This window comes from Delphinus delphis, chromosome 7 (genome assembly GCF_949987515.2).
Source record: "Delphinus delphis chromosome 7, mDelDel1.2, whole genome shotgun sequence".
In the NCBI taxonomy this organism is placed as follows: domain Eukaryota; kingdom Metazoa; phylum Chordata; class Mammalia; order Artiodactyla; family Delphinidae; genus Delphinus; species Delphinus delphis.
Window position 1 is genome coordinate 32,669,444 of NC_082689.1, and position 25,579 is coordinate 32,695,022.

The 25,579-nt window shown below is 37.9% G+C and overlaps 1 protein-coding gene across 5 annotated transcripts in view; it reads right to left on the reverse strand.

Annotated features, from left to right (window-relative positions):
- Window positions 1–25,579, reverse strand: part of NBEAL1 (neurobeachin like 1) — a 177,663-nt gene that overhangs the window by 62,506 nt on the left and 89,578 nt on the right. For all 5 annotated transcript variants that reach the window (XM_060016264.1, XM_060016263.1, XM_060016265.1 and 2 more), the window contains 8 exons: window positions 24,374–24,462; window positions 21,640–22,215; window positions 21,126–21,301; window positions 19,909–20,062; window positions 19,470–19,598; window positions 14,365–14,670; window positions 14,121–14,270; window positions 771–928 (listed from right to left, as the gene is read on the reverse strand). In XM_060016264.1, the coding sequence (XP_059872247.1) occupies window positions 771–928; window positions 14,121–14,270; window positions 14,365–14,670; window positions 19,470–19,598; window positions 19,909–20,062; window positions 21,126–21,301; window positions 21,640–22,215; window positions 24,374–24,462 (1,738 nt within the window). The remainder of the gene's footprint in view (window positions 1–770; window positions 929–14,120; window positions 14,271–14,364; window positions 14,671–19,469; window positions 19,599–19,908; window positions 20,063–21,125; window positions 21,302–21,639; window positions 22,216–24,373; window positions 24,463–25,579) is intronic.

Below are 25,579 nucleotides of genomic sequence, written 5' to 3' on the forward strand. Positions count from 1 at the left end.
GAATATTATTCAGCCATAAAAAGGAAAGAAAGTAATGATACATGCTACAACATAGTGAAAATACTAAGCTAAATGAAAGAAGCTGGGCACAAAAGGCCACATACTGAATGACTTCATTTATATGAAATACCCAGAATAGGCAAATCCATAGAGACAGAGAGCAGATTGGTGGTTGCCAGGGGTCGGGGGAAGGGATCATAGCTAATGACTGCTTAATGGGTCCAGGGTTTCTTTTTCAGGTGATGAAAATGTTCTGAAGCTGGACAGTGGTGATTATTACACAACATGAGGAATGTACTTAATGCCACTAAATTGTACATTTTAAAATGGTTAAAATAGCAAATTTTATATTAAGTGTATTTTACCACAATAAAAAAGGGCTGTTAAAAAATGTGTGTGTGTATAAAATATAATTCAGCAAAACAGAAGTGACTTAGGATCAAATAAAGAAATTGTAAAATATTCAAATACACATCGTCACTAACCCTAGCTCAAAGAGGTGGTATCAGGAAGACAGAAGTAAATGGAATCAAAACAAATTCTATGTCACAGGGTAAGAGTAAAGGAAATAACTCCATGGTGAAAAACATATACACACAAAGCTCTACACATACCGAACTTATAATCCATAAAAGGCAAGCAAATTAATTAAAAGTAATCTTTTAAAAATTGAACATTTTAAAAATTGGATTGGCGAGGTCACTGATTCATAAAGTTCTAGATCAGAGCTCTAAAGAAAAAAGGGTATTTAATGAATGATAGACACGTACCTTTCAGCCCAAGGTCCCCTTTCACATGTAAGATAGAGCTTTATTGCCTTCCAGCGTCTCAGAGTGGCTAACTGTGGACTGCTAAGTTGTTTAAGCATATTATTATACCTCAAGTTCTCTTGGCGTGCTTTTCGATTAAATGGCTCCACAAAAAACTCCTGAAAGAAACAGCAATAAATAATAGCACTGAATCATATATTTAGAGGTATATTTAAAATTTAATGCCATAATTTTAAACATCTGACCCAATAAAATCAAGCAATGAAAGAAAGAAGCTGGTAACCAACAAGATTTTCTTATTCCATTAGAATCATTTCTTTAATATAATTCTAGCTATAATCTACTTGTATTTTTTAAAACTTAAGAAAGTAACTAACCAACAATAAACATGTGAAGAACTTCAAAAATGTAAAGTGTCTCAACATAAGATTTTAAATCTCAGAATTATTAACCTTATACCATCAAGTAAAATGATTTTCTTTTGAGATCTTTTGATTTATAAGGCATCTGGAATGTGACTCAAGTTTAAATAAAGTAAAAGGAAGAGTAACCACATTCTACTCTACTGTTGATGGCCTGAAAGGCAATGCCAAAGACAAAAGAAATCTATAGGGGCAAATCTCTCACAATGAAAAATTCCATCACTTAAGAGTGCTACTCTCTGAACAGCATCCTAGCTAGCAAATGAATTCACATACCTATTCCAGTTTTCAGGATAAAATAGATTCTGATAATAAGTTCTACCAAGATATAACTCTAAGCCCTGAAATTAAAATTTCACACAGCAACTAGAGAAAGCCCACAGCTCGCAGCAACTAGAGAAAGCCCACGCACAGCTATGAAGACCCAACACAGCCAAAAAAAAAAAAAAAAAAAAAAAAGACATCTTTTAAAGAGGCAGTACAGACGTGTGTGGCTATAAGCTTTGGAACTAGACCTGGGTACAAATCTTAGGTACTTAATTCTCTGAAGCTCAGTACCATCACCTGTAAGATGGGGCTGACAGTAATTGTCATCATAAAGATTAAGATTTAATGTGCTTAATATAATGCCAGAAAAGTAGCAAGCTCTCAATAAATTATAGTTATTATTATAATTGTTACTGTAACTACTACTATATTTGTAGGAAATCAATGATTTGGGAGACAGTGTTACCGAATATTTAAAACAGATCATTGCTGAGACAACTGAAGAAGTCATGAAAGCTCCATGATAATTAAACATCAATTTCACAGTTTTGAAGTTCAAGCACATAAGGATATTCTTTTTTTTTTTGGTTGTGTTGGGTCTTCGTTTGCTGCATGCGGGCTTTCTCTAGTTGTGGCGAGCGGGGGCTGCTCTTCATTGCGGTGGCTTCTCTTGTTGTGAAGCATGGGCTCTAGATGCATGGGCTTCAGTAGTTGTGGCACGTGGGCTCAGCAGTTGTGGCTCACGGGCTCTAGAGAGCAAGCTTGGTAGTTGTGGCGCATGGGCTTAGTTGGTGCATGGCATGTGGGATCTTCCCGAAACAGGGATCGAACTCATGTCCCCTGCATTGGCAGGCAGATAATCCTAACCACTGCGCCACCAGGGAAGTCCTCATAAGGATATTCTTTTTTTTTTTTAAAGGGAGAAGCAAATCTGCCTTTATTCTTAGAAAACGTGATCACCAATGATGAAAATCCAACGGCATCTACCAAAGAGATACTAGAATAAGTGAGTTTAGAAAGGCTGCAGGATACAACATCTTCTACAGGAAGCTAACTCTTCCTAACAAAAGGCCTATATGACTGTCCTAGCAGTTTTTCTTCACTGATCTGAGACAAGGCCAGTAAGCCACAAAGCTCCTTATTCGAGTGTTTCTCGGTCGTTTGCTCTTGTCATACAAACCCAGTTTTTAAAAAAATTTTACTGAGGAGACCCAGTAGTGACTGGGATGTGGGAAACCAGCATTCTGGTGGGAGGGTACATTTTCTGTACAGTTTGGCGAGCAATTTCACACACTGCAGATTGAGAGCTTTAAATATTTAACCAATTCTACCTCTTGTAGTCTATCTTATGAAAACAATCATTCAGGCAAAGCTCTATATACAAGCATTCCACTGAATCATTACCTATAATATGGCAAAAATTGAAAATAATTTAAACATTCAATAATGTATCTTTTACGTATCCATTCAATAATGCTTTTGAAGAACTTTTAGAAAAAGGTTCATGTTAGATGAAAAATATCAGGAAAAATGCTAAACTTGCAAAATATTATTACTGTTACATATTTACTACATAAATACAACTATAAAACTAAGAAAATATTCCAGAATGTGGACAGTAGTTAATACTGAATGACAGGACCTATCCTCTTCCACTTCTTAAACTGTCTTCAATTACGTTGTACTACTTGAATATCTGAATCACAGAACCTCCCCTCCAATCTAAGGACAAAGGAAAGAATATTTAAAGGTGCTATATTTGAAAATAAAGTCAGACATTGCATCATAGCTCAGTTTTATTTTCAGTAGTTAAGAAACATTTAAGCACCAAACAAAGCAAGTGAACCCTCAGCACCCAAGGGCCAGTAGAGGCAAAAGATGAGGCCCCCATAGTGAAGTGGCAACTACTGCAGGAATCACTGCCCTAGGAGGGATGCACTGTCTAGGAAGGGACACAAGTTTAGACCTTAACCCCTTTCCCTAGCCCTGACTTAGTGGGCAACAGGGGGCCCAAAGCGCTGCATAGTCCGGATCGCCAGAGAAAGCTGGTCAAGAAAGTTGACGATGGAAATTCGGAGAAGGCGGGAATCCAGCTCTCCAGCAGACCACCAGGACGCTGCCGCTATGAGCTCCTTCCCAATCGCCCCTTGGTGTGGTTCAGCACCTGGGGCCAGGGACCCACGGACAATCTCCGCCTCCAAGGTGGATGGGAAAGGCACGCTTTGGGCAGATACGTGTGGCCGGCTTCCCGGCCCTTTGGCCGTGGATGCGGGGTGCCCGCCCGGCCCCGAAGAGTGCTGTGCCGCCGCGACACACAGAGCTCTGTAGTTTGCAGCGGCGGCAGCATCCGCGCTGCAGGGGCCGCCCGGCCACCCCTGCCACCCCAGCTGCCCAGGACTTCAGAGCCACCCGCTATCCTGCCTGCGCCCCCCATAAGGATATTCTCAAATCAGGTTTTCCTAGAAAAGCTAAGTGTGAAGTTAAAGAGAAAATGCTGGTTGGTATAGTAGTTGGTAGAACATCTTTGAGGGCAATATAACAGTAATTATTATCATAATTGCTCCATACCGGTAATTCCACTTATTCTAGGGAAGTCATTGTGGATAAGCATAAAAATATGACTACAGAGACGATTGATACTATTTATAACAAAGAAGAAACTGGTAAATTAGGTCTAAAACCGGGAAATAAGTTTAACTCTTCTAATACATAATATAATGGAATATTAGACAATCATATAATGGCATGGAAAAATGTTCACAGTACATTTTAAGAAAGTAGTAGCAAATGAAACTACCATTTTGGTTAAACCAAATATACACATAAAAATACAGGAAGGATAATATACCAAAATATTAGTAGTGGTGGATTACAAATGTTTCTTTTTATACCTAAGTTATGGAATAAACATGTGTTTTTATTTGGTCTTCTCTAATTTGTTTCATCTGTGTTCTCTAGTTTTTAGCATATAGATTCTATACATATTTTGTTAGATAGATATCTAAGTACCTCATTCTTTTTAGATCTATTGTAAATAGTATTTATTTAATTGCTGTTTCCAATTGCTCATTGCTAGTATATAGAAATATGATAAAATTTTGTGTATTGATATTGTGTCCTGCAATGTTGCTAAATTCATTAATTATAGATTTCTGATAGATTCCTTAGGATTTTCTACGCAGATAATTATGTGATCTGCAAATAGTTTTATTTCTTCCTTCCCAATATAAATGCCTTTTTTTTTTCTATTCTTATTGCATTTGCTATGTCTTATAGTACAATAGTGATTAAGAAGAGTGAAAGTGAACATTCCACCCTAGTCTCTATTTTATGGGGAAAGCACTCAGTTTTTCACCATTAAATATGAAGCTAGCTGTACAATTTTTGTAGAGATTTAGGTATTCCCTTCTAATCCTAGTTTGCTAAAAACTTTGATCATAAATAGATGTTGAATTTTCTCAAATGCTTTTTCTGCATCTACTGATATGATCATGTACTTTTTCTTGATAAGTCTATTAATGTGACTGATTATTAACTGATCATCAAATGTTGAACCAGCCTTGCATTCCCAACAGACACTCTACCTGGTTGTGATGTATCTTTTTTTTATACATTGCTAGATTTGGTTTGCACCTATGTTCCCAAGGGATACTGGTCTTTAGTTTTCTTGCACTGTTTTTGTATGGTTTCAATATGAGGGTAATATTGCCTCATATAATGAGTTGGGAAGTTATGCCACTTTTCAATTTTCTGAAGAGAGTGTGAGGAATTGGTGTAATTTCTCCGTTAAACACTTGGTAAAATTTGCCACTGAAACCATCTGGGCTTAGAGTTTTCTCTCTTGGAAGGTATTTAACTATAAATTCAATTTCTTTAACAGAGAACTATCCAGGTTATCTACTTATTATTGAATTAGTTTGGGAAATTTGTAGTTGTCAAGAAATTGATCCATTTCATCTAAATCATCTTATTTATGTGCACAGATTAGCCTGTAGTAGTCCCTTATTATCATGTTGATGTCTGTGAAGTCAGTGGTGATTCATTTCTGGTATGAGTAATTTTTCACTTTTTTTCCCTCAATTTGGCTAGAAGTTTATCAATTTTATTGATATCTTAAGTAGATTTTGGTTTCATTGATTTTCTCTATTGTTTTTCTGCTTTTAATTCCGTTGATTTCTGCTCTTTAATAAGGGAATTCCCTGGTGGTCCAGTGGTTAGGACTTGGCGCTTTCACTGTGGTGGCTCAGGTTCAATCCCTGGTCGGGGAATTAAGATCCCACAAGCCGCGTGGCGTGGCCAAAACAAAAAAATAACAAACAAAAAAACCAAACTAATGTAATTTAGTTTACTTTTTCAAGTTCCTTAGGGTAGAATGAACTTATACTAAAAAAGAAGAAAGGTCTCAAATTAATAAGTACTTTGTATTATAAATTTCCCTCTAAGCACTGATACATACTCAGCCTCCTTAAAGATATCTACTATCAGCCTGATAGACTTTTTACATAATCACTATGTACAGAACATTTTGATATTAATTTTTAAGTTCTTATCTGTTTTTCTTCCAATTCTCAAATAATTTTTGGACAAACAATAAGAAACACTGTTCGGACTGAAGTGCCCTGGAGCCCGAGGAGAGGGCGGCCTCACTAAGGCTGCCGGCTCTGGAGGGACCCCACCAGCTGAAGCCGCAACAGTCCTTGGGACCGCGGGCCAGAGTGAGTATAACGTGGAGGAGCTTAAAGATGGCGGAAGAGTAAGATGCGGAATCACCTTCCTCCCCACAAATACATCAGAAATACATCTATCTACATGTGGAACAACTCCTACAGAACACCTACTGAACGCTGGCAGAAGACCTCAGACCTCCCAAAAGGCAAGAAACTCCCCACGTACCTGGGTAGGGTAAAAGAAAAAAGAAAAAAACAGAGACAAAAGAATAGGGACGGGGGGGACCTGCACCAGTGGGAGGGAGCCGTGAAGGAGGAAAGGTTTCCACACACTAGGAAGGCCCTTAGCGGTCAGAGACTGCGGGTGACGGAGGCGGGAAGCTTCGGAGTCACGGAGGAGAGCACAGCAACAGGGGTGCAGAGAGCAAAGCGGAGAGATTCCCGCACAGAGGATCAGGGCCGACCGGAACTCACCAGCCTGAGAGGCCTGTCTGCTCACCCGCCGGGGCGGGTGGGGGCTGGGAGCTGAGGCTCGGGCTTCAGAGGTCAAGATCCCAGGGAGAAGACTGGGGTTGGCTGCATGAACACAGCCTGAAGGGGGTTAGTGCGCCACGACTAGCCGGGAGGGAATCCAGGAAAAGTCTGGACTTGCCGAAGAGACAAGAGACTTTTCCTTGCCTCTTTATTTCCTGGTGCGTGAGGAGAAGGTATTAAGAGCGTCGCTTAAGGGAGCTCCAGAGATGGGCGCGGTCCGCGGCTATCAGCGTGGACCCCAGAAACGGGCATGAGACGCTAAGGCTGCTGCTGCCGCCACCAAGAAGCCTGCGTGCGAGCACAGGTCACTATCCACACCTCCCCTCCCGGGAGCCTTGCAGCCCGCCACTGCCAGGGTCCCGTGATCCAGGGACAACTTACCCGTCAGAAAGCACGGCGCGCCTCAGGCTGGTGCAACGTCCCACCAGCCTCTGCCGCCACAGGCTCACCCCGCATCCGTACCCCTCCCTCGCCCCCGCCTGAGTGAGCCAGAGCCCCCGAATCAGCTGCTCCTTTAACCCCATCCTGTCTGAGCGAAGAACAGATGCCCTCGGGCGATCTACACACAGAGGCGGGGCCAAATCCAAAGATGAAGCCCGGGAGCTGTGCGAACAAAGAAGAGAAAGTTCTCCCAGCAGCCTCAGGAGCAGCAGATTAAATCTCCACAATCAACTTGATGTACCCTGCATCTGTGAAATACCTGAATAGACAACGAATCATCCCAAATTGAGGAGGTGGACTTTGGGAGCAATGATATATATATTTTTCCAACTTTTTCTCTTTTTGTGAGTGTGTATGTGTATGCTTCTGTGTGTGATTTTGTCTGTATAGCTTTGCTTTTACCATTTGTCCTAGGGGTCTCTCCGTCCGGTTTTCTTCTTCTTTTATTACTTAAAAATTTTTTTTTCTTAATTATTTTTTATTTTAATAACTATTTTATTTTCCTTTATTTTATTTTATCTTCTTCTTTCTTTCCTTCTTTTTTTTTTTCTCCCTTTTATTCTTAGCTGTGGGGAGGACAGGCTCTTGGTGCTCCAGCCAGGCGTCAGGGCTGTGCCACTGAGGTGGGAGAGCCAAGTTCAGGACACTGGTCCACAAGAGACCTCCCAGCTCCACGTAATATCAAATGGCAAAAAACTCCCAGAGATCTCATCTGAATGCCAAGACCCACCTCCACTCAATGACCAGCAAGCTACAGTGCTGGACACCCTATGCCAAACAACTAGCAAGACAGGAACACAACCCCACCCATTAGCAGAGAGGCTGCCTAAAATCATAATAAGACCACAGACACACCAAAACACACCACCAGACGTGGACCTGTCCACCAGAAAGACAAGATCCAGCCTCATCCACCAGAACACAGAAACTAGTCCCCTCCACCAGGAAGCCTACACAACCCACTGAACCACCCTTAGCCACTGGGGACAGACACCAAAAACAACAGAAACTACAAACCTGCAGCCTGTGAAAAGGAGACCCCAAACACAGTAAGTTAAGCAAAATGAGAAGACAGAGAAACACATAGCAGATGAAGGAGCAAGGCAAAAACCCACCAGACCAAACAAATGAAGAGGAAATAGGCACTCTACTGGAAAAAGAATTCAGAATAATGAGAGTAAAGATGATCCAAAATCTTGGAAATAGAATGGAGAAAATAAATGATTAACAAGGACCTAGAAGAACTAAAGAGCAAACAAACAATGATAAACAACACAATAAATGAAATTTAAAATTCACTACAAGGGATCAGTAGCAGAATAACTGAGGCAGAAGAATGGATAAGTGACCTGGAAGATAAAATAGTGGAAATAACTACTGCAGAGCAGAATAAACAAAAAGAATGAAAAGAAGTGAGGACAGTCTCAGAGACCTCTGGGACAACATTAAACAAACCAACATTCGAATTATAGGGGTCCCAGAAGAAAAAGAGAAAAAGAAAGGGACTGAGAAAATATTTGAAGAGAAAACAGTTGAAAACTTCCCTAATATGGGAAAGGAAATAGTTAATCAAGTCCAGGAAGCACAGCGAGTCCCATACAGGATAAATCCAAGGAAAAACATGCCAAGACACATATTAACCAAACTATCAAAAATTAAATACAAAGAACAAATATTAAAAGCAGCAAGGGAAAAACAACAAATAATACACAAGGGAATCCCCATAAGGTTAACAGCTGATCTTTCAGCAGGAACTCTGCAAGCCTGAAGGGAGTAGCAGGACATATTTAAATTGATGAAAGAGAAAAATCTACAACCAAGATTACTCTACCCAACAAGGATCTCATCAGATTTGACAGAGAAATTAAAACCTTTACAGACAAGCAAAAGCTAAGAGAATTCAGCACCACCAAACCAGCTTTACAACAAACGCTAAAGGAACTTCTCTAGGCAGGAAACACAAGAGAAGGAAAAGACCTACAAAGATAAACCCAAAACAATTAAGAAAATGGTAATAGGAACATACATATCGATAATTACCTTAAATGTAAATAGATTAAATGCTCCAACCAAAAGACATAGACTGGCTGAATGGATACAAAAACAAGGCCCAGGGCTTCCCTGGTGGCGCAGTGGTTGAGAGTCCGTCTGCCAATGAACGGGACACGGGTTCGTGCCCCGGTCGGGGAAGATCCCACATGCCGCAGAGTGGCTGGGCCCGTGAGCCATGGCCGCTGAGCCTGTGCGTGCAGAGCCTGTGCTCCACAACGGGAGAGGCCACAACAGTGAGAGGCCCGCGTACCGCAAAAAAAAAAAAGGCCCATATATATGCTGTCTACAAGAGACCCACTTCAGACCTAGGGACACATGCACACTGAAAGTGAGGGGATGGAAAAAGATATTCCATGCAAATGGAAATCAAAAGAAAGAAGGAGTAGCAATTCTCATATCAGACAAAATAGACTTTAAAACAAAGACTAGTACAAGAGACAAAGAAGGACACTACATAATGATCAAAGGATCAATCGGAGAAGAAGATATAACAATTGTTAATATTTATGCACCCAACATAGGAGACCCTCAATACATAAGGCAAATACTAACAGCCATAAAAGAGGAAATCGACAGTAACGCAATCATACTAGAGGACTTCAACACCCCACTTTCACCAAGGAACAGATCATCCAAAATTAGAATAAATAAGGAAACACAAGCTTTAAATGATACATTAAACAAGATGGACTTAATTGATATTTATAGGACATTCCTTCCAAAAACAACAGAATACACATTCATCTCAAGTGCTCATGGAACATTCTCCAGGATAGATCATATCTTGGGTCACAAATCAAGCCTTGGTAAATTTCAGAAAACTGAAACCATGTCAAGTATCTTTTCCGACCACAACACTTTGAGACTAGATATCAATTACAGGAAGAAATCTGTAAGAAATACAAACACATGGAGGGTAAACAACACACTACTTAATAACCAAGAGATCACTGAAGAAATCAAAGAGGAAATAAAAAAAAAAACCTAGAAGCAAATGACAATAAAAACACAATGACCCAAAACCTATGGGATGCAGCAAAAGCAGTTCTAAGAGGGAAGTTTATAGCTATACAAGCCTACCTTAAGAAACAAGAAACATCTCAAATAAACAACCTAACCTTACACCTAAAGCAATTAGAGAAAGAACAAAAATCCCCAAAGTTAGCAGAAGGAAACAAATCATAAAGATCAGATCAGAAATAAATGAAAAAGAAATGAAGGAAACGATAGCAAAGATCAATAAAACTAAAAGCTGGTTCTTTGAGAAGATAAACAAAGTTGATAAACCATTAGCCAGACTCATCAAGAAAAAAAGGGAGAAGACTCAAATCATTAGAATTAGAAATGAAAAAGGAGAAGTAAGAACTGACACTGCAGAAATACAAAGGATCATGAGAGATTACCAGAAGCAACTATATGCCAATAAAATGGACAACCTGGAAGAAACGGACAAATTCTTAGAAATGCACACCTTCTGAGACTGAACCAGGAAGAAATAGAAGATACGAACAGACCAATCACAAGCACTGAAATTTAAACTGTGATTAAAAATCTTCCAACAAACAAAAGCCCAGGACCAGATGGCTTCACAGGCGAATTCTATCAAACATTTAGAGAAGAGCAAACACCTATCCTTCTCAAACTCGTCCAAAACATAGCAGAGGGGGCTTCCCTGGTGGCGCAGTGGTTGAGAGTCCTCCTGCCAATGCAGGGGACACGGGTTAGTGGCCCGGTCTGGGAAGATCCCACATGCCGCAGAGCGGATAGGCCCGTGAGCCATGGCCGCTAAGCCTGCGTGTCCGGAGCCTGTGCTCCGCAATGGCAGAGGCCACAACAGTGAGAGGCCTGCGTACTGCAAAAAAAAAAAGAAAAAAAAAAAAAATAGCAGAGGGAGGAACACTCCCAAACTCATTCTACGAGGCCACCATCACTCTGATACCAAAACCAGACAAGGATGTCACAAAAAAAGAAAACTACAGGCCAATATCACTGATGAACATAGATGCAAAAATCCTCAACAAAATACTAGCCAACAGAATCCAACAGCACATTAAAAGGATCATACATTATGATCAAGAGGGGTTTATTCCCAGGAATGCAAGGATTCTTCAATGTATGCAAATCAATCAACATGATACACCATATTAGCAAATTGAAGGAGAAAAATCTTATGATCATCTCAACAGATGCAGAGAAAGCTTTTGACAAAATTCAACACCCATTTCTGATAAAAACCCTCCAGAAAGTAGGCATAGAGGGAACTTTCCTCAACATAATAAAGTCCATATATGAGAAACCCACAGCCAACATGGTCCTCAATGGTGAAAACCCAAAACCATTTCCACTAAGATCAGGAAAAAGACAAGGTTGCCCACTCTCACCACTCTTATTCAACATAGTTTTGGAAGTTATAGCCACAGCAATCAGAGAAGTTAAAGAAATAAAAGGAATCCAAATTGGAAGAAAAGAAGTAAAGCTGTCACTGTTTGCAGATGACATTATACTATACATAGAGAATCCTAAAGATGCTACCAGAAAACTACTAGAGCTAATCAATGAATTTGGTAGAGTAGCAGGATACAAAATTAACACACAGAAATCTCTTGCACTCCTATACACTAATGATGAAAAATCTGAAAGTGAAATTAAGAGAACACTCCCATTTACCATTGCAACAAAAAGAATAAAATATCTAGGAATACACCTACCTAAGGAGACAAAAGACCTATATGTAAAAAATTATAAGACACTGATGAAAGAAATTAAAGATGATACAAATAGATGGAGAGAGATACCATATTCTTGGATTGGAAGAATCAACATTGTGAAAATGACTCTACTACCCAATGCAATCTACAGATTCAATGCAATCCCCATGAAACTACCACTGGCATTTTTCACAGAACTAGAACAGAAAATTTCACAGTTTGTATGGAAACACAAAAGACCCCGAATAGCCAAAGCAATCTTGAGAAAGAAAAACAGAGCTGGAGCAATCAGGCTCCGTTACTTCAGACTATACTACAAAGCTACATATGTGCCAGTATGTACTGGCACAAAAACAGAAATATACATCAATATAACAGGATAGAAAGCCCAGAGATAAACCCACGCACATATGGTCACCTTATATTTGATAAAGGAGGCAAGAATATATAGTGGAGAAAAGATAGCTTCTTCAATAAGTGGTTCTGGGAAAACTGGACAGCTACATGTAGAAGAATGAAATTAGAACACTCCCTAACACCATACACAAAAATAAACTCAAAATGGATTAAAGGCCTAAATGTAAGGCCAAACACCATCAAACTCTTAGAGGAAAACATAGGCAGAACACTCTATGACATAAATCACAGCAAGATCTTTTTAGGCCCACCTCGTAGAGAAATGGAAATAAAAACAAAAATAAACAAATGGGACATAATGAAACTTAAAAGCTTTTGCACAGCAAAGGAAACCATAAACAAGACTAAAAGACAACCCTCAGAATGGGAGAAAATATTTTCAAATGAAGCAACTGACAAAGGATTAATCTCCAAAACATACAAGCAACTCACGCAGCTCAATATCAAAAAAAAAAAACAACCCAATCCAAAAATGGGCAGAAGACCTAAATAGACTGTTTCTCCAAAGAAGATATACAGATTGCCAACAAACACATGAAAGAATGCCCAACATCATTAATCATTAGAGAAATGCAAGTCAAAACTACAATGAGATATTATCTCACACCAGTCAGAATGGCCATCATCAAAAAATCTAGAAAGAATAAATGCTGGAGAGGGTGTGGAGAAAAGGGAACCCTCTTGCACTGTTGGTGGGAATGTAAATTGATACAGCCACTATGGAGAACAGTATGGAGGTTCCTTAAAAAACTAAAAATAGAACTACTGGGATTCCCTGGTGGCACAGTGGTTGAGAATCCGCCTGCCGATGCAGGGGACACGGGTTCATGCCCCGGTTTGGGAAGATCCCACATGCCACGGAGCGGCTGGGCCTGTGAGCCATGGCCACTGAGCCTGCGCCTCTGGAGCCTGTGCTCTGCAACGGGAGAGGCCACAACAGTGAGAGGCCCGCGTACCACACACACACAAAAAAAATGTAAATATAGTACCACCCTGTGACCCAGCAATCCCACTACTGGGCATATACCCTGAGAAAACCATAATTGAAAAAGAATCATGTACCACAATGTTCACTGCAGCTCTATTTACAATAGCCAGGTCATGGAAGCAACCTAAGTGTCCACCAACAGATGAATGGATAAAGAAGATGTGGTACATATATACAATGGAATATGGTACATATATACCATGGAATATTACTCAGCCATAAAAAGGAACGAAACTGAGTTATTTGTAGTGAGGTGAATGGACCTAGATACTGTCATACAGAGTGAAGTAAGTCAGAAAGAGAAAAACAAATACCGTATGCTAACACATATATATGGAATCTGAAAAAAAAAAAAAGAAAAGAAAATGGTCAGAAGAACCTAGGGGCAAGATGGAATAAAGATGCAGACCTACTAGAGAATGGACTTGAGGATACGGGGAGGGGGAAGGGTAAGCTGGGACAAAGTGAGAGAGTGGCATGGACATATATACACTACCAAACGTAAAATAGATAGCTAGTGGGAAGCAGCCACATAGCACAGGGAGATCAGCTTGGTGCTTTGTGACCACCTAGAGGGGTGGGATGGGGTAGGTGGGAGGGAGGGAGACGCAAGAGGGAAGAGATATGGAGACATATGTATATGTATAACTGATTCACTTTGTTATAAAGCAGAAACTGACACACCATTGTAAAGCAATTATACTCTAATAAAGATGTTAAAAATAAATTAAAAAATAAAAAACATAAAATATTGTTCATTTTCAAAGTTCAGTCTTGTTATTACTCTCATTTGAACATTAAATGCTTGAAATCAACATAAAAAACTGGTATTAAAAACATTTAATAATTTTTACCTGAAACTTGAGCTTGCTCTCTCCCCCTTCCCGGTCTCGTTTATGCATATTCACCATTAAGGCTTCATAACAATCCTTCCAATAAAGTGCCATGCTCTCATGACCATCATAAAATGCATGGGTTTCATACTGCTTCATATAAGGTACAATCTTATAAAAAATATACATACGCAAAATTTAATGCATGCTTCCATAAAAATGATAATTTAGTAGAAAAACCCCACTCAACAAAGATGAAACTTACATATTTTTCAATGTAAACTTGCCATTCATTTGAACTGCAATATTCTTGAAAATCTTCGAAAAATGAAGAGCTTCCATTGGTAAAAGGTAAAGAAGGCAGATGCAAGTTCATGAAGAGAAGCTCATAAATTTTGGAAACCAGGGTACGTACAAGCGGAATCAGAAATGAGTATATTTCAGTCTGTTCCTTGATTGATTCACTTAGAACATGTTCCAGCTTCCCTAAAATGTAACATGCTTCATCCTGATTTTCAATCACCTTGGTCTGAAGAAGGGTGTTTAGCTTAGCTGATGCCACTGCACAAACCTGGAGTAAAATAGTAAAATAAAGCAGATATTTAATGATAACAAAGTTCTTTGGCTCCTCTTGAAGTTGTTTTTTAAAATAAATTATAAAAGTAACCCACGTTTCATTTGGAATATACAGAAAAGTTAAGAGGTTGATAATTAATCACCCCAACATCCACTCTACTCCTTCAGAGAGTTTGCAGGAATTCGGGGATGATTCCATCTCTAATTCTAAAAGATATAAACCAAACAGAATATCCAACCCCTTGCCACAGTGACTGGTTCAGGTAACTCATCTTTCAGTCAACTCATGTCACTGTCTTTGTCACATGGATTCATTCAGGGATAGCTTTATCATGCAAAGACACAACTTTTATACAATAACAGTAAAGAACTGTGAAAGGGCTTGGATTTTATCAATACCTCATCTCCAAGCTGACAAGTTAGCCTACCATTGTTTCATAGATGCTGGCAGAAGAATGAGACTCCTGGATCAGAGACGAAGATCTACAGCATTAGCAATAGCCAGAATATCAGCACTTGCCCTGTTCCCCGAAATGTAATTCCATGGTGAGAAATGAACAGAACTAGATGATGCCTGCACACCCAGTGGTTGCATTATAGGAGAGGAACCCCAAGCAAAGTGAACACAAGTCTTTTAAATTGGGTAGTAAGTGTACCTGAACGTTGCCTTGGAAGGAGACATTATCTTTATTATACTGGACAGTAAACAAACCTGCTTTTGCTCTGGAGGGAGACATCATCTCTATCTTCCCAAGCTGTTCTCTATACATGCGTCCTCAAAAAGACAGTTCATCACAAAGGCATCCAGTGTCTGTATTCACAGGAGATCCATGAAGAACTGTCTACCAACAATGACTCTAGGAAGAAGCACTCTCTTTCTCTGGATATGAACAAGGAAGCATGTAGCCTTAATTGCTGCTGGCAGTGATTTTGTGACAATTAGGGCAGTCAGCTTAAGATAAGCTGACATGATGGAGAGTAATGCTGTGAGAACAGCAAACAAATGGAACTAGAGCCTTGACTGAATCATGCCTTAAACTCATCTTAGCTATGGAATTTTCAACTATTTGAATCTTCTTAACTAAGTCAGCTTGCATTGATATTTCTGTTATTTGGAATCAAAAGCATTCTTATAGATAAAGGACAGTGAACAGGCAACTGAGTAAAGTTCCCAAGGAAAATACATATCTAGGTCACAAACCCAGGCAAAGGAATATGCTATATTACTCTTAAGCTCTGGCCTTAAACTCCATCCTAGAAAGGTAAATTGGTCATGAAGGGGCCTCATTTCATCTAGACTAGAGAAAGATGGAAGTCTTAAAACCAAAACAGGACAAATGATATAAAGTGTCTCCTTCTCCCTTAACCCTATAACCCAATTTTGGATCATACTACTCTCAAAATAAAGAAAAGCAAGGGAAAGAAGGGAAGTATTAAAAACTGACATCACTTCAAGAATATATATGTGCCTATATACAGAATCTAAAAAAAAAAATGGTTATGAAGAACCTAGGGGCAGGACAGGAATAAAGATGCAAATGTAGAGAATGTACTTGAGGACAAGGGGAGGAGGAAGGGTAAGCTGGGACGAAATGAGAGAGTGGCATGCACTTATATACACTACTAAATGTAAAATAGATAGCTAGTGGGAAGCAGCTGCATAGCACAGGGAGATCAGCTCGGTGCTTTGTGACCACCTAGAGGGGTGGGATAGGGAGGGTGGGAGGGAGACGCAAGAGGGAGGAGATATGGGGATATATGTATATGTATAGCTGATTCACTTTGTTATACAGCAGAAACTAACACACCACTGTAAAGCAATTATACTCCAATAAAGATGTTAAAAAAAAAAAAAAGAATATATGTGTACCAAAAGCTGATCTGAGCTGTATGCACATGTCTTTGCAGGCCAAGGCAACAATAAGGGATCTCAGGCAGTCTTTCCATGCAAGACTTAAAGAAGCAAACAGCATTGGAGGACACAACCTCTAAGATGGCTCAAAACTTTAACTTTTCTACTTTTAACTTAAGCCTCTACTAGTGAAGCTTCTCTACCCTTCTCAGGTTTTCCCCAAATCCCTTCACTTTAGTCTTTGAATCTGACTAAAGCAGCTCAAACCCAATAGAGGCCAACAAATGTGAGACAAAAGGTCATAAAATCTCATTATCCAGGAAATACCAATGTTAATATTCTGGGCTTTTTTGCTATATGTTTTTAAAAATACTATTCACATGAAAGGTTGAATATTCAGTGATTTGCTTTTAAGTTAGTATCACAGTATTAAATAACTATAAGTTTATATGTTTATTTAAAATTATAAAGACACTTTCAGTGAATACAATGATTTACTTACCACCGACTTAACTTTGGATACACACACTACCCCCCCACACTAGATATGATAGCCCTGCCCTCACATTATAAAGAGTACTACATTATGGTCACCTGAGAAATGACAAAAAATACCTGGGCCCTAGTTCTCCTGTTTAATTACTGAGTGATGCCCCACACAAAGGCCTTTTTTTTTTTTTTTTTTTGCGGTACGAGGGCCTCTCACTGTTGTGGCCTCTTCCATTGCAGAGCACAAGCTCCGGACGCGCAGTCTCAGTGGCCATGGCTCACGGGCCCAGCCACTCCGCGGCATGTGGGATCTTCCCGGACCGGGGCACGAACCTGCGTCCCCTGCATCGGCAGGCGGACTCTCAACCACAGCGCCACCAGGGAAGCCCACAAAGGCATTTTTAAAAAGCTCCTCTAGGTGATTTCATGTGTAGCTAGTGAAGAGAATCACTGGCTGAGCCAAGACAACTGAAGGAGCAGAAACCCAGACAACACGGTGACCATATACTGCATCTAAATAAATCAACAACTTACTCAGTCCTGCTTTAAAGACAACCTGGGAGATCCTGGCATTGATGTGAAATCTCCTAATACTTAAATGCTGGCAATTAAATAATAATGTATGGGCCAAACAAAACAAATTTGCTAGCCAGATTCTTTTTGCAGGCAACTCTATTTAAACCCCTATAAGGGAAGGGGTTCCTTCCCCAGCCTTTAACATGCACAAACTCAGGGAAATATGCTTTTATTCCTGAGGGAGTGAAATTAAACAAGTAGCTAGTGAGAAGTATTATAGGTCACTAACTACTGGTTGATAGGATCAGTCTTACCTGTAGGTGCTGCACACTTTATTTATTTAATAAGTATTTATAGAGTGCTACTATGGTACAGGCACTGGATATTTAATCATGAGCAAATTAAAACAGACATTTTACTTCTCCTTAGAAATCTCACCAAGGATAAAAACACTGAGGGTGATCATGAGTGGAAAAAAACAGAGTTCTAATATCTAAAAAAAGAACTACCTGGTATGCTGGCTGCAAGGGCTTTAACAGCCAGCCACCAGACTCATATTAATAAAAAAGCCAAAAAAGTTACCTTTGTTCTATTTCTAGATGGAGAAAAAAAGAAAACTACAATGAACATCTATGTGTACAAATACTGTTTGGTATTTTAGATTATTACCTCAGGATATAGTTTTAGAGTAGAATTACTAGACAAAGCATATAATAACTTTTTTTTTAAGTTCTTAGTTCATATAATTTTCAAACTGTATTTAAAAGCTGTACAATTCAAATTTTCATCATCCACATATCAGAATGTTTATTTTTTGTTTAGCTTTTCTGCTTTTTCCATGTTTTTTCCAATGACCATGTGTTACCTTTATGATTAGGAAAAAAACCCACTATCTTTAAAAAGTTAGTAATGTGGGGAAATGAGTTTAATATAATTGTAAGAAAAATAAAAAAGAACACAAAATTATCAAAATATATGATGGTTTTAATCATCTGAAGAAATATAAAGAGAAAAAAACATTAAAATATTGACAGTTGTTTTCTCTTAGGCTATGGGATGAAGGATGTTTTATCTATTTTTTCTCTTTATGTTTTTTGTGTACTTTCCACAATGAGTATGTTTTCTTAAATGACTGGAAAAGAATATATGTTGAAAAATATGGTCTTTTTAAAATAGGGCAACCTTATGGTATTTTAACCTCCTCATGTTCTTATCAATATTATAGCAAGTTTATATTAGAAACGATTATCAAAAGAAACTAAAAAGGGCCAGATAAATAACCATGCGATACATGTCATGACTAATCCAATGCAGGTAGTCACAAGCATCCAATGTAAATAGAAAGATGACAGACTAAAATCTGCATGGAACTTTCCCAACCTTCAAAATTTTTGAAAATAATAAATATTCTGTGGGTCCATCTTTTATTTATCTTTATAGTAGAAACCTAGCACAATGCTAACACTTGGTAGGTATTCAGTAAGTGTTTAATAAATGAAGAAAAATGAGATAAATGTAAAACTGAATTAGTGGATTACTAAGTACAGAAAAAGATTTTGACAGAACAATTTAAAAAATAATTTTCCTAAAAATGCAAGCCCTGAACTCCACACGTATAAAAGTCTATGCAGGCTGTAGAGCTCGTAGCTATACTAAACGTAGATGATGTGAGTAATGCCCTCTAATATAAGCTATACATAAATCCTCTAAAAGGAAACCTTAAATTATACTGAATCATAAACATCAGGAAAAAAGAATCGATTAGCCGCCTCTCAAGCTTCTTTCTCATCTCACAAAACTGAAACTAGAGTTAAATCATGATATTTTTGAAACTGATTAAAAAATTAAAATGCTGAAAACATAATTGCCATTCAGTTACTGCACAAATTCCTATGTTGCATGTGAGTATATAAAATAACAAAAAAGAATCGACAAACCTGCAAATTACCCCTTCCAATGAAGCCTAGAAGCATCTGGATTTGAATCTGTGAGAGTTTCACCCATACAGGACTTTCAGAATACCAGACTGACAGACTGTCGAAGAGCAGCATCATATCCTCTAAAAGCTAACACAAAGGAAAAATTGAGAAATAAAAACATTCCATTTTTAAATCTACTGATGATGAGTTTTCCCAACAGTAATACAAATCATAAATATTTCAAAACTAATTCAATGTTCAGTTGGTAAAAAACAAAAGAATTATCCTAGTAAGAGTTACTTAACAAAAGTAACTATCACATCTGCGACTATCACATCTTATCCATGTTTATCACATCTGATTAAATATTAATGCTCTGAAAAGAGGGGATATAAAATTTCTTTCTTTGAAAGTCCTTCACTACTAAACAAATAATTTCAAAGAGATGTTACTGTACCTTCTCAGTCCACATGTTCGAATTAACTAGTCCCTCTGACTGCAGAAAGTCCTGTATGATCAGCATGAGTCGGAAAGCATTTTCAGCAGTTACTGGATTAAATTTTGCTTCTCTGTTTTCTGTGACTGCCGATTCTAACATCTTCTGTAGCAAACTAAGTATAAAACAAAGTCCTCTTAAAACCATTTTAAATTTATAAAAATAACAGGTCACCAAAAAAAAAAAACCCAGCAACAACAAATCTCGTTACTTATTAATAGGAATGTACCTCCAAAGATACAGTATCACTGGCAGGTATAAGACACTGTGGATAGAATTTAGTAATAATGAAGCAACTTTTTAATCTTTGGAGTACTTATCTTTAATATACCTAATATTAAAAGGCAAAGTAAAAGTTACCTGTTTGACTTGACCTTGAAAAAGCTATGAAAATAATTCACATTCCAGCCTCCATGAGATACTTAAAAGTTTCTTTAAAACTGAAATTGGAGGGCTTCCCTGCTGGTGCAGTGGTTGAGAGTCCGCCTGCCGATGCAGGGGACATGGGTTCGTGCCCAGGTCCGGGAAGATCCAACATGCCACGGAGCGGCTGGGCCCGTGAGCCATGGCCGCTGAGCCTGCACGTCCGGAGCCTGTGCTCCGCAACGGGAGAGGCCACAACAGTGAGAGGCCCACGTACCGCAAAAAAACAAAACAAAACAAAACAAAAAACTGAAATTGGAAATGTTAGGGAAGAAAGCCTTATGCCTTACAGAGAGTCTAGACCTATAGAAAAACAAAAAAGTAATTCTGTTCTAGTGTGCTGTTGGTACAGTGTTCTATCATATGCAGGGAACTCAAAGCTTTAGAGAAGTAATTTTCATGAAAACACTACTACCTTCCTTTAGCATGGAAGCACTCAAATTTGGACAAGACTGTAGAACACATGCACCAAGTGCTTAGATACTGCAGAAAACAACTTAAACAAGGAATATATAATAACTTAGAATCCAAATTAATGTAAGAATTAAATCTCCTCACATTGGAGTTAGTTTTGGATTTCTCTCTAGATCCCACTAGAATGGCAAACAGACAGGAGAAGGGCTGAGCACAAAGCTTCTCCTTTTCTCTCTCTCTACATCGACTGAATACTGAATAAAGGTTCAATAACAAATATTATTTTGGACTCCTGCCCACTCTAAAAGGAGAGGGCATATCACCAATGAATGCTTACTTACATTAGTTTTATTTCATCTGATGGTCGAAGTAGCTCACTGGATATTCCTGGTTTAGTTAGTGCCGAAAACACTTGTCCCCGTTCAATCCAAGTATCGTCATCAGACTTTTCTAGTCCCTTACACATTACACAGTTCAAAATATTTGTCAGTAATTGAATAAGCTCTTCCTCACATCTCTATAAAAAAGAGAAATTAATATGAAATTATTAGAGGGAGGGGGTGTTAAAAGCAGATCATGAGAACCATCAGGTACATGAATTATAATCATGCAACATATTTTTAAGGTGGCTACATGAACCTGGAACTTTACTACGAAGGCCCTAGAGATGTAAAGATGAATAAGACACTGGCTTTGCTCTCAAGACACTCACAATTTGGTGACTTCCAGGCTTCTAATACCTTAGATCATGAGACTTGGAACATGAATAATACATGAAATTGTTAACAATCACACATTTCTGAGGTCAGACATAAAAAAACATAAAACCACATTTGGACAAATAAGGAATCTTACCTCTTGGTTTTCAAGTAAAGGGAAGTCATCACTAAAGCCCACATCATTTGTGATGCTGCTTTCTTTGTCAGACTGCACAGAAAATGACTTAGTGGACTCTATCGGGGATGGCGTGCTAGGCAAGCTGTCTGGCATTTGACTTCCACTATCACTCAGTTCACATGAATCAATTCCACTGAGATCTAAACTCAGATGTGAAGGGTTATTATGCCAGAATTCTCCTCGATTCTCTGATTTGAAAGATAATTCTCCCATCAAGCTATCTTCTTGAAATAATGGTGTGTTTGAGTCTAGGGAGTGTCTATCCTCCAAACTCCAATGATCTGAAGACACATGAGCTGAGGCAAAAGAGCTGATTTTTTCCTCATCTGTCTTTTCATCAGAGTTCCTCTTCATATCTTCAGCTGATATATTTTTATCATTGTCTTTCATTACAACAGCCCTACTGTGCTTATGAAGAGTATTTCCATTTTCAAAATTTGCTTTTAAAAAAAGCCTAACTAAAGTGTCTTGCCAACCCACTTGTTGAGATATTTGATGTGCTGCATCTGGCTGGGACTGTAAAATCTGTAAAATCTGTGAAGAGATTAAGAATGCAAAATTCGTTAAAAAGTGTACAGTACTTTACATCAACAACAGTTTCTTTTCAGCTATTTTAATGACAAAGTAATTTAGTAAGAAACTTTGGAAGGATATACTTTCAAACGATTATATTCTTAACTAGATTAGAAAATATTTGGACGGCAGACATTGTGTTTTTAACTAATCTGCATATTACTCATTGTATATCTAGAGTTGGGACTCAAATATTTGCTGAAAGATAAAAAAGGAAAAAAAGATAAAATAATCCTCCACATACCAACACACTCACGTTATTAATTTAATTTGGTTGGAGAAAAAAATATAGATATATAGGTACATATAAAATGTATAAAATGTATATAAATGTATAAAATGTATAAAATGTAATAAAGTTATATCCTCTCAACTAAGTACTTTCCATGAGCCTAGTACATTTGTTCAGTAAATACTGAACATCTACTATGTGCCAGGCACAGTTCTGGAACTATGGTTAGGGAGTAAACTAGAACACATAAGAAACTTTGACAGAACCTAGGTACACCAAGAATGTTTTCCCACCTCATTTTTTCCTCAGGCAAAGTTAATGGCTGCTTTTACAAAAGCATTTTTTTTCATTAACTCTACATGGTACAAACAAAACAAGAACTGAACTTTAATTCCAGAAAACTATTTCCAATGAGATGGATGCTGATATTTAGCTAGAATAAGAAACTGAAATTAAAGAGTAGACATTTACATGGCAATGTGTATGATCTCTAGTATCCCAACTGACTTCACATTTTTTGGATAAAAGCAAGTTCTCAAACACTATCAGAAATGCTGTTAAGATCTTTAAGACATTTTAATCACAAAGCCAATAAACTTCTAAGTAGATGAAAAGAACTTTGGCTCCCAGTGTTTATAGAGTATCTCTTTTATCAGAATTTCTAACTCTGACAAATTTCATAGCAGGAAATGAGTTATGTTGTTACAGACTTCAAAATTAATGGTTCTTATGTACACTGATGCTGATATAGAAAGCAGTGAGTCGCAGTGAGTCATGATGACACGTTAAGTTTCTTTCCTCACTTAATGCCATCAATCAGTGAGCTACCTTTACTGTAGCAGTGCACAATAGCAATTTTAAACACATTAACTAAGTTGAACATATTAATCTTTGGTTGGCAAAGAAACTTTTCATGATTTCATGACTTTAAAATTTTCAGACTTATTTTACAGCAATTTTATAAACACATAATGAATAAAAACTGGGCTGTACTGAAAGAGGTTTCTAATTGCACACTGAAAGGAAAAGGATCCATTTACATGACCTGCTTCAAAGAAAACATGGCAAAATCCATTAAAATGTAAAATGTGAATACTCTTTGACAGAAAAATTACATTTCATGAATTATGTCTTACATATGTATTACCATGGATAGGTAAAGACAAATGTAAAAAAATGTTCCTAACAGAAGTTTGTTAATATGGTAAAACAGGAAACAATCTAAATGTCCATCAGCTGGGAACCAGATAATACTTTTATAGAACAGCCATAGAATAAAAAACTACGTAGCTGTTAAAGAGAAAGACATATCCAGATTTACTGATGGAAAGGTACTGTGACATAATTAGGGAGTAAAACTAAAAAGAAAAACAAGGAAGCAAATTAAATACTAGACTGGTCAGTGTTTGCCAGTAGAGGAGAGAGAAGGATATAATCAGGAAGAAGCGCATGGGGTAACAATTCGTCGACTTAGAGGTTAAATGAGTGGACTGAAGGTAAATCATTGTTGGAATACACTCATAAACAAACTACAGAAAATCTTTTCCACAAAGGTTAAGAGATTCAGAAACTCTAAAATATGGTGTTTGCATTAAAAATGGTCACAACAAAAGGTTCTGAATAAAGAAAATATTCTCTGGTAATACATTTTTGACCAGAGTCAAAAACGGCATTATTTCCAGGAGCTCATGTATGGCTAAGAAGAACAAATTTATATGCTGATTTCTTATGATTATATAAAGTTAATTCACCTCAAAAAAGGAAACTATAAAATTATGTCATATAAAAGATATTAAACTTATATCTGGTGAAAAATACTCAATCTAAAAGTTCTTAACAATACAACGATACTGCAATTTTTAAAGTACATCTTTAAAGTTTACTAACCTTTCTGCAGATGACCACCCTGACATTTATACGTGCTCTGTGAGATATATATACCACAGATAACAGATCTTTGAAATTAATAGCAGGATCTATGATGGGAAAAAAAAGTTAAAATTAAATACTAGAGAAAACCAGGTAAAGAACTGTGGTAATAGTTATATATAAAGGCTGACAATCATTTCATTTTTATTTTTTTCCTGCTGTCAACAACAGATGCCCTTTGTTTTTTCCCCCAACTTTATTAAGATATAATTGGCATAAAACACTGTTTAAGGTATAAAACATGATGATCTGATATATGTATATATTACAAAATGATTACACAATAAGGTCAGTTAACACATCCATTATCTCACATAGTTACTATATTTCTTTTTGTGGTGAGGACACTTAAGGTATGTTCTCTTAGCAACTTTCAAATATACAATACAATATTGTTAACTACAGTCACCACGCTTACCTTAGATCCCCAGAACTTACTTATAACTGGAAGTTTGTACCCCTTGTACCTTCACCTGTTTCCCCCACTGCCCCAACTCTGGCAACTACCAACCTACCCTGTCTCAATTTTTTTTTTTCACATGTAAGTGAGATCACACAGTATTTTCCTTCTCTTGCCTGACTTGTTTCACTTAGCAGAATGCCCTCTAGGCTCTTATTGCAAATGGCAGGATTTCCTTCTTTTTTATGGCTAATATTCCATTATATATATATATATATACCACATCTTTATTATTCATTCATCTATTGATGGACACTTAGGCTGTTTCCATGCCTTGACTATTGTGAATGATGGTACAATAAACATGGGGTTGCAGATCATACCTCTTTGAGATATGATTTCATTTCCTTTAGATATATACCTGGAAGAGGGATTGCTGAATCATATGGTAGTTCTATTTTTAATTTTTTAAGAACCTCCACACTGTTCTCCATAGTGGCTGCACCACTTACATTCCCACAAGGGTTCCCTTTTCTCCACACCCTCACCACTAGCACGTATTATCTCGTCTCTTTGATAACCACCAAACTAACAGGAGGGAGGTGATATCTCATTGTGGTTTTGATATTCATTTCCCTGATAATTAAGGATGATGAGCACATTTTCATGCATCTATTGACCATTTGCATATCTTCTTTGAAAATATGTCTATTCAGGTCCTTTGCTCATATTTTAATTGGATATTTTGCTATTGAGTTATATGA